Below are 9311 nucleotides of genomic sequence, written 5' to 3'. Positions count from 1 at the left end.
AAATTTCTATTAGTCCTGGGTTTTTAGAAAGGGTTGGATAGTGAATCGACGTTTGAGGTCGTTAGACACTAGTTAAGTGGGTGGGGGAGAACAAAGTTGTTCTTTTTGATCCAAGGATAGGCCTTGATGATCAAGTTTTAAATTTAATTAAATAGAAAATGATTTAAGATCCAAGGATAAGCCTTGATGATCTGATTTTAAAATTAAGTGAATTTAAGTTTAAAATGTTTTAAATTTGTGTAAAGAATAGATTTAGTATTTTTATGATATTAGTGAGCTTATGAATGCTGTTATGTTTAGGCGATGAAGCTGGAACAACAGGATGATTTATAATTACTAACCGTTTATTGTCATGCTACTAATTTTTATTTTGATTTTTCAATAAATTTTTTTCAAACATGTTTTGTATATTACTGCAGAATTTAGGAAAACGATCTGAGATCTTTTTATCAATCGTTATTGTATATTAATAATTTTGTTTAGCGCCTGAAATGATTTTGAAGATTGACTTCAAAATTTTATGTTTGCAAATGAAAATCTATATTCATTGCTAGTAGTATTCTAAATACAAAAGTTTGTTCTGGCTTTTGCCGAACTATCATATAACTATATGGTAAGTTTCTGCTTTGTCGTATGTCGTCTCTGGTTCGAGGTCTTCTTCCAATTCCGGGTAGTTCTGTTATCGTTCGGAATATTGGCTCTGATCTATTGAGTCGTAGAGACATTTCGATTAAATTATTGTCGTATAACATTTTGTAAATGTTTTGTCTAAATTCTAATCTATTATTGGTTAATTCTAAGCTATTAAGGTCTTTTTCGAGACTTATGGTCGCACCAGATGAGTTAGGACCGATGGGTATAACTCATAGAGTAATTTCGGATAGGGTACACCGTCTGCTCGTCACGCTATCTTATTTTCGGCCGGATAGATTCGTGCAACTTCTTAGTCTAAGACCGATCCTAATCTTACTCTTATACTATCTAGTCTCAGGTTGTTTAACTAGTCTCTGCTAGGCTCAATAGATCTAGGGTATACTGGTTTATTGCGGCTGCTGAAGTACTCGGGAGAGTTCAACTAATTTCTAAGTTAAATTCAAATCTCTCTGGTGCTGAAATTACAAGTAATTTCAGCACTTACAAATAAGTGGATTGTTAGTTAGATGGATCATGATTGGTTAATGTTAAATACTTTACATTGGTAAAATATCTAATTTATCCAATCATAAAATGTAGTTTAGATCAGGTTCCAATATAGTTGATTCATTCACGTGGGAAAAAAAATTTTCAATTTGAAATAATTATTTCAACTGGCAGTCAAGGTTTGGTTTTTGTGTAAAATAAGCTTTGAAAACCAGCCAAAGACCCTTCTTTGATTCATCCATACACTCCATACAAACATTGCAAGCCTTTGAAAAGTTTTTCCCCAGGCATGCACCGCTCTTGAAAACTTCAAAACTCGATTCTAAATCATACAAAAAATCTCATATTTGTTTCAAATAGAAGAAAATGGAAAAATTACCAATAATCAAGCAAAGTTTGAGCAGGTGATTTTTGGTCATAGCTCTATTTTCCTTTATCTCTTTTCTGATATCTCATTATAAGTTCACCTGTTTTAATTGCGCGACAGCCCTCCTACCAACTTTTTTTTTCTTTTTTGCAAGTAATCCTCGATCAATTTTTTCTTGGTTCGATCAACCTGCCCCTTTGTAATTTTCAGTTATCTCTTTCATATTTTCCGTTTGATAGCCAGTCGGTATATTATTTCAACAAATTGCGTGAACAAAATTTCTAACAATTTTTCATATTTGATTTTAACGCATCAATCTGAAGTTTTATTCCAAAAATCGAAAGATGAGACTGAAAACTGCGCTGTTTTTTCTTTCCCTCCTGAAACTTTATTATTGCAAAGTTGAAAGTTGTTTTCATCAACCAGGAATCAAAATTTGTCCCTGGAAGGTGCCAAAATTTTCTTTGCCTAACCTACCCGGATATATTTTGACAACCTCGGACATAAACTTTTGCTTGAGCTTGTATTCTAAATATCGCGCCAGTTTGGGAATCTTCTGCGCCAGTGTTAGTTTGTGCGGTTTTGACGTTGAGTTGGAGTCAAATTTTGATTTGGCGAAAACAGAAGTTCCTGACCTGACCTGGGATACTTGCCTAGTACTTGTCAGCCCTGATAAACATGATTGCGAAGACATCAGACAAAAACTGCAAAAGAAAAAACTGATAGTCGGTGAGGAAATGTTTAGTTTTTTTTATTCCCAAACTGTTGAAATATGGCAAACAAAATAAAACCTTTCCGTGAGAGAAATGAAGAAAAAAGCTGCTATTGGAGAAGGGGCGAATCTAGGATTTTTTCGAGAGGGGGGGGGGGCGGTTGTTCTAAAAATGTTCGAAAATTTTGTCGACCTTTTTTTTACGTCGACAAAATTGATTTTCGGAGCACTCCCAAACTACTAAAAAGACCACCCTGGTTTGGCCAATTTTTCTGTGCCGCAGGCAGAATTTTGAACAGGCGTTCTTAGGCACTTTTTTGTTTTTTTTTCTATGGCGCGCGCTCCTCACTCAAAATTAGTATATATTGGGGCCAAAGGCGCCTTAAGAAAAATTTTACGGTCGGCTAGCCAAACATGGATATCTCAAAACGGTAAAAAGTGGGGACCCTTTGGGTCTGCAGGGGGTCGAATCCCTGAGAAAAAAAAACGTCCGGACCCCCCCCCCCCCGACCCCTAAATCCGCCCGTATTGCAACGAATCTTTCAAGTTTCTAATCAAACTGCCCTTTAAAGTAGTGTAGATAAATTTTGGCAAAAGAAAACTTAATCAAGCTATGAATTTCGCTATTTTGATTTTTTGCCCTCGTATTAAAAAGTATTAAAAATTATGATTTGAATAATGTACGGAAATAATCAGACAAACTAGCTGGCTTCATTCCAATTTCGAGGAATAATTCGCCTCGCTTGATAAAAAAGGCGCTTAAATGTTGAGCATCATTAATACCTTGTCTTATAGTTCAACTTGCCCAAAATGGCACCATTCAGACCCCCAAAATTTTAACAAAATAATCACAGGTGAGTTTATTCTACATTTGATCTCAGGGAGTCGATATCTTCAGGGTAATTTGGAAAACATTTATATCGAATTCGATATGCCAAAAATTTGATAATTTAAAAGAACACTCGAGCATAACTACTTCTGCAGCGTGGGCGAGTTTTTTTGAAAACATACGAAGCTACTGCCGTGTTTAGCGCCTTAAAGCTTAGCACCTGAAACAGTTTTGACCATAAAATTGTTTTTTTGGCGCTCTCTTCTTATAAAAATTTGAATGTAATGGCGCCCAGCGCCCATGTCGCCTTTGCCTTTATAAAAAAATTTTTAGGGTCAGTCGACCAAATATGGATGTCATAAATGTCGTACATCAGTATAAAAGAGATCCTTTGGGCGGTTAAGGGGTCGAATCACTGAAGGAAGAAGACCTAGCCCCCATGTGTGCTTTTGCGTGTGTGCTCCCATAACCCAATTAATTGAAGGCTTGTTTAGAAACCGGACGAATGTGTAACATGACGGGAGAAAAGATATGCAACGAAGACTTTCTGCGAAATTGCGAAAATATTGAAGGAGATTTTACTTGTTCCGAATGTATCACCGGAGCAGAGGAGTACATCTCAATGGACGAGCGAAGCTGCAAAGGTTGTTTTTCAATAACTATAAATTAATATATATGCCAAAGTCTTATGTTATTTGTATACACCTTATTTGCATCTTATTTGTACTCGAAAAGTGTTTTTTTTTGCAGGGTGGTAAGCAAGCCTCAATATTCGAGATTTTGGCCTTGGTTGTAACTCGGCCAAGTTGTAACACAAACAAATTCAAAAAAACTTTGAACTGATTAGTTTTCTTTTTAATCGAAACTTGATGTACCCTGAAGTTTTAATTGTACTGGATTTGAATTGCCCTACTACATGAAAACTTGATTTTTCTTGTTTTTTAGTCATTTAATATCACCTTCAAACTAAGTCTTAAAAATAAAAATTTTCTCAAATATTGTTCAAAAACTGAAAAAATGGGTAGTTTAAGTTAAGACGCAAGACCTAATAACAAGGGAAAGACCAACATACGAGCTGTTCAGCCCTTCTCGGAAAACCGCTGTTGTGCACCTGGTTAAGATCTGCATGCTATTTTTTTGCTATTTCTCTTGGCTGGGTAATGTTGCTTCACCCTCAAGCCACAACGAGTACGGAAACAGTTACAGTTTGTGTGCGTATTAGATATGGACGAATGCGCTTCTGATGGATGTGGTACGACGAGCGGATCCGACTGTACCAACACACATTTGTCTTTCTCGTGTGAGTGTCAACTCGGTTTCGAACAAGACAACAGAACAACTCAATTTGCATGCAAAGGTTGGTGTTGAGCCAAACATGATGACATCATTTTAAATTGTGATCTAATTATTTCATCGAGACAGTTTTACATGCCTTGGTGGCGTCCCTCATGCTTGAAGGACCGAATGCTTGAAATTAATTTTAGCTTACTTTCAGCCAATTAGAATTGAGTATTCAAAATCTCAAAGTAAATCGCGAAAATCTCAAAGAAAGAAAATGAATCCAGGCCATTAGTGTTAATACAGTGCTGATTTAAATTATCCGGACAAAACGAGCAAAACTTGAATTTTCAAACGCGTTTTTCTCAAATTGGGTTAAGATTAGACAAAAAGTGAACAGGACAAAAGTTGCTTAGAATTTCGCCAGAATTGATATGGTGCCATTTTTTCTCCGAAACTCTCAACAAAAATTTTACCCTAAAAATGGGTCATTTTGGCTTTTTTCAATTAATCAAGAATTACGCTGAAACTACTTTGTTAATTGATATGAAAGTTATATCACAGGAAGCCTCTTACGCAGTTCAACAAAGTTTAAGAAGGGTTAAATCTCCAAAAACCAGTATAAAAGAAAAAATGTTCACTTGATAGTCAATAAATGTGATTTTTACTATATAAAACCCAGAATCTCTGTTTAAAAATTAATTTTGAACAATTTGCGCAAATTTTTGGAAATTTAATCCTTCTTAAACTTTGTTGAACTGCGTAAGAGGCTTCCTGTGATATAACTTTCATATCAATTAACAAAGTAGTTTCAGCGTAATTCTTGATTAATTGAAAAAAGCCAAAATGACCCATTTTTAGGGTAAAATTTTTGTTGAGAATTTCAATGAAAAAATGGCACCATATTAATTTTGGCGAAATTCTAAGCAACTTTTGTTCTCTTCACTTTTTGTCTAATCTTAACCCAATATGAGAAAAACGCGTTTGAAAGTTCAATTTTGTTCGTTTTGTCCGTATAATTTAAATCAGCACTGTATTGACCGATTAGATAATAAGCAGATGAGTTTTCAAGACTGAAAAAATCATATAATTTTGACCTCATTAATCTTGATGATTACCTGATAAGTATTGCGGTTGTAACCAGCAATTTGTAATATTTTTGAGCAGGGGCGGATCTAGGATTTTCTCGAGGGGGGGGCGGATTTTCAAAAAATTTTCCAAAATTTTGACGACTGACGACCTTTTTTTTTTTTTTAGGTCGACCAAATTGATTTTTCGAGCTCTCCCAAAGCACTGTTTTGCCCCTACTTTGGCGAAATTTTCTGCGCCGCAGGCAAATTTTTGAAAAAACAGTCAAAACAGCCGTTTTTGGGCAATTTTTGAAAAATTTTGACAAAAAAATCGCGTTTTTTTTGGCGCGCGCTCCCCCTCAAAGTTAGTATATATTGGCGCCAAAGGCGCCTTTAGAAAAATTTTAGGGTCGGTCGGCCAAAAATGGATTTCTGAAAAAGTATCAAAGGGGGGACCCTTTGGGTCGGCAGGGGGTCGAATCCCTGAGGGGGGGGGGGCGTCCGCCCCCCCCGCCCCCCCCCCCCCCTAAATCCGCCCCTGTTTTTGAGTATTTTCCACTGATTTAAAACATTTTCTGTTTATTTGACTTCGATTTTGTGAGAAAGGCATTTAGCCAATAGAAACGCTTAGCGATTTTCATTGGTTGAAATTTTTCAAGCATTCGGTCCTTCAAGCATGAGAAGGGGAGGGTTCTCATGCTTTAAAGACCGAATGCTTGAAAATATTCAACCAATCAAAATCGCTAAGCGTTTCTATTGGCTAAATGCATTTCTCACAAAATCGAAGTCAATATTAACAGAAAATGTATTAAATCAGTGGAAAATACTCAAAAATTTTACAAATTGAGGGTTACAGCATGACTAAGAAAAGAAAACCAACGCAAGACCTGATATTACAAATTGAGGGTTACAGCATGACTAAGAAAAGAAAACCAACGCAAACCAACGCAATACTCGGATCCGCTCGATATTTTTGAGTATTTTCCACTGATTTAATACATTTTCTGTAAATATTGACTTCGATTTTGTGAGAAAGGCATTTAGCCAATAGAAACGCTTAGCGATTTTCATTGGTTGAAATTTTTCAAGCATTCGGTCCTTCAAGCATGAGAAGGGGAGGGTTCTCATGCTTGAAAGACCGAATGCTTGAAAATATTCAACCAATCAAAATCGCTAAGCGTTTCTATTGGCTAAATGCCTTTCTCACAAAATCGAAGTCAATATTAACAGAAAATGTATTAAATCAGTGGAAAATACTCAAAAATACTACAAATTGAGGGTTACAACCACTATACCAATCAGATAATCATCAAGATTAATGAGGTCAAAATTATATGAATTTTTCAGTCTTGAAAACTCATCTGCTTATTATCTAATCGGTCAATATTAACACTAATGGCCTGGATTCATTTTCTTACTTTGAGATTTTGAATACTCAATTCTGATTGGCTGAAAGTAAGCTAAAATTAATTTCAAGCATTCGGTCCTTCAAGCATGAGGGACGCCACCGCATGAGAACCCTCCCCCGTGCCTTAATCTATAACGACAGTTTGGATGATTTGGGAAGGGAACTATTCGGTTTTTCAATGTGCTATCGGATCAACAACAATTTTCCCAACAAAAACTCGGACGAAAGATGAAACCAATTGAGAACGATTGGATCGATTTGGATCCTGTGTTTGTCTTTTTGAATAGTTAATCTGTCTTATTTGAATTTCTTCACTGCCCCCCCCCGCCTTGTCCACTAAAAGGGACAAAATTTGTTTAAAAAAATGCACATATTCAAATTTTCAACTCAGTGATTGGGGTGAGAATTCTTTGGTTAGTTTGATGTGGGAAGGGGGTAAATAAAAATATCTGAATTCAATTATGCTTTTAAACCCATGAATGCGACCTTTGTTTTTTTAGCTAAGTTGCAAGTTGCCACAAATCAGTCAGTTAGTATCAGTACATCAAGGCTATATCGAGCAGAATAATGGATGTCAAGTTAAACTTCGAAAATGGATGACATCAATTGAAACTTTTTAAAATTGGTTTTGATAATCGAAATACACAAGTACTGGGAGCAACATTGCAGTTTTTTTATTCACGAATAATTTTTGAACTGCAGAAAAATTACGCAATATTGAATAAATAAGAACTCGCCGAAAAAAAAAGAAATTTTAAAATAGATTTTACTTGCTCCGAATGTTGCATCAAAACAGAATTCTTTTGAAGATAGAATTCCCAATACAATTCTGATAAAACTTTCGAATGACTCACATCTCTCGACAGAAAAAGGGCCAAAAATTGGAATAATTTTTCAGCGTTTGTGATGGCTTCAGATCATAGTTTTCTTTTGCTTTAAATTCGATATTGTTTTAGATATCGATGAGTGTGTCCAAGAAACCTGTAGCAAAATAGCAAGTTGCCAGAATTCAGTCGGCTCATATCACTGCGAATGTCCCCAAGGCTATACCGAACAGAACGATGAATGTCAAGGTAAGGCACAAAAAATGATAGTTTTAATTGTAATTTTTTAAAAATGGTTTTGATAATCAAAAAGCTGCAGCTAATGCGAGAGGCATGTTCGTTTTGATGATTTTTTTTGAAAAACAACCTGACATTTTGAAGATGAAGTGACAGAAAAGTAAAGCCAAAAGATTAATTTGTTTGATTGTTGGTAATGTCCCTTACTGTGGACCACAGTCCAAAAAAATATAACGATTTCAAAAAATTGTGTAATTTTTTTCCAACGCAAGTCAAAAAGTTATAGACAAAAAATGTTTCTGGGCATAACTTGATTTGATTATTTAAACATTTTAAATGATTGATTGATGAGAATTGTTTTAAACTATTGGTTGACTTCGGATAATTATTTTTTAAAATTAGTTATTGCTTTAGATATAAATGAGTCTGACCACGGAGTCTGCAATGAAATCAAAACATGTCAGATTCTAAATCGATCTCACCACTGCAAACTTGATGGCTTCAGATCATGTCTTTCTTTTTTAACAATTTGTTTTTGCTTTAGATATCGATGAGTGTGACCATGAAATCTGTGGTGAAACAGCAACTTGCGAGAATTCAGTCGGCTCATATCACTGCAAATGTCCCCCAGGCTATATCGAATATAATGATGGATGTCAAGGTAAATTAAGAAAATTGATGCTGTAAATAGAAAATTTTTAGGATTGGTTTCGATAGGCAAAATACTGAAGCTAATAGGAGCGGTTTTGTTGGGAGCATAATTCAAATTTTTGGTTTTCGAAACACTGAATTTTTTTTTAATTTTAGACACTATCCTCAGTTTCAAACCGCACACAATCTCTGCAATATCAAATGAAATAATTTTTTGATTGGCGACTTTTCAATTGCCAATATTCTTGTTGGTTTTCAGAAAATGCCAACTGGAACCTGATCTAAACTATATTTTATGATTGGATAAATTAAATGTTTTACCAATGTAAAGTATTTAATATTAACCAATCATGATCCATCTAACTAACAACCCACTTATTTGTAAGTGCTGAAGTTACTTGTAATTTCAGCACCAGAGAGATTTGAATTTAACTTAGAAATTAGTTGGACTCTCCCGAGCACTTCAGCAGCCGCAATAAACCAGTATACCCTAGATCTATTGAGCCTAGCAGAGACTAGTTAAACAACCTGAGACTAGATAGTATAAGAGTAAGATTAGGATCGGTATTAGACTAAGAAGTTGCACGAATCTATCCGGCCGAAAATAAGATAGCGTGACGAGCAGACGGTGTACCCTATCCGAAATTACTCTATGAGTTATACACCCCAGTCATAACTCATCTGGTGCGACCATAAGTCTCGAACAAGACCTTACTAGATTAGAATTAACCAAAATTAGATTAGAAATTAGACAAAAACATTTACAAAATGTTATACGACAATAATTTAATTGAA

At 35.3% G+C, this 9311-nt stretch overlaps 1 protein-coding gene across 1 annotated transcript; it reads left to right on the top strand.

Annotated features, from left to right (window-relative positions):
* Positions 1 to 1764: 1764 nt before the first annotated feature.
* Positions 1765 to 8801, top strand: LOC134851878 (fibrillin-1-like). The gene is made up of 6 exons (XM_063868152.1): positions 1765 to 2236; positions 3543 to 3692; positions 4271 to 4405; positions 7761 to 7877; positions 8410 to 8526; positions 8776 to 8801. The coding sequence occupies exons 1-6, from the start codon at positions 1852 to 1854 to the stop codon at positions 8799 to 8801; spliced, it is 930 nt and encodes a 309-aa protein (XP_063724222.1). The 5' UTR covers positions 1765 to 1851.
* Positions 8802 to 9311: the final 510 nt, after the last annotated feature.

Source organism: Symsagittifera roscoffensis, chromosome 7 (genome assembly GCF_963678635.1).
Source record: "Symsagittifera roscoffensis chromosome 7, txSymRosc1.1, whole genome shotgun sequence".
Classification (NCBI taxonomy): Eukaryota; Metazoa; Xenacoelomorpha; order Acoela; family Convolutidae; genus Symsagittifera; species Symsagittifera roscoffensis.
This window is presented reverse-complemented; position numbering and strand designations above follow the sequence as displayed.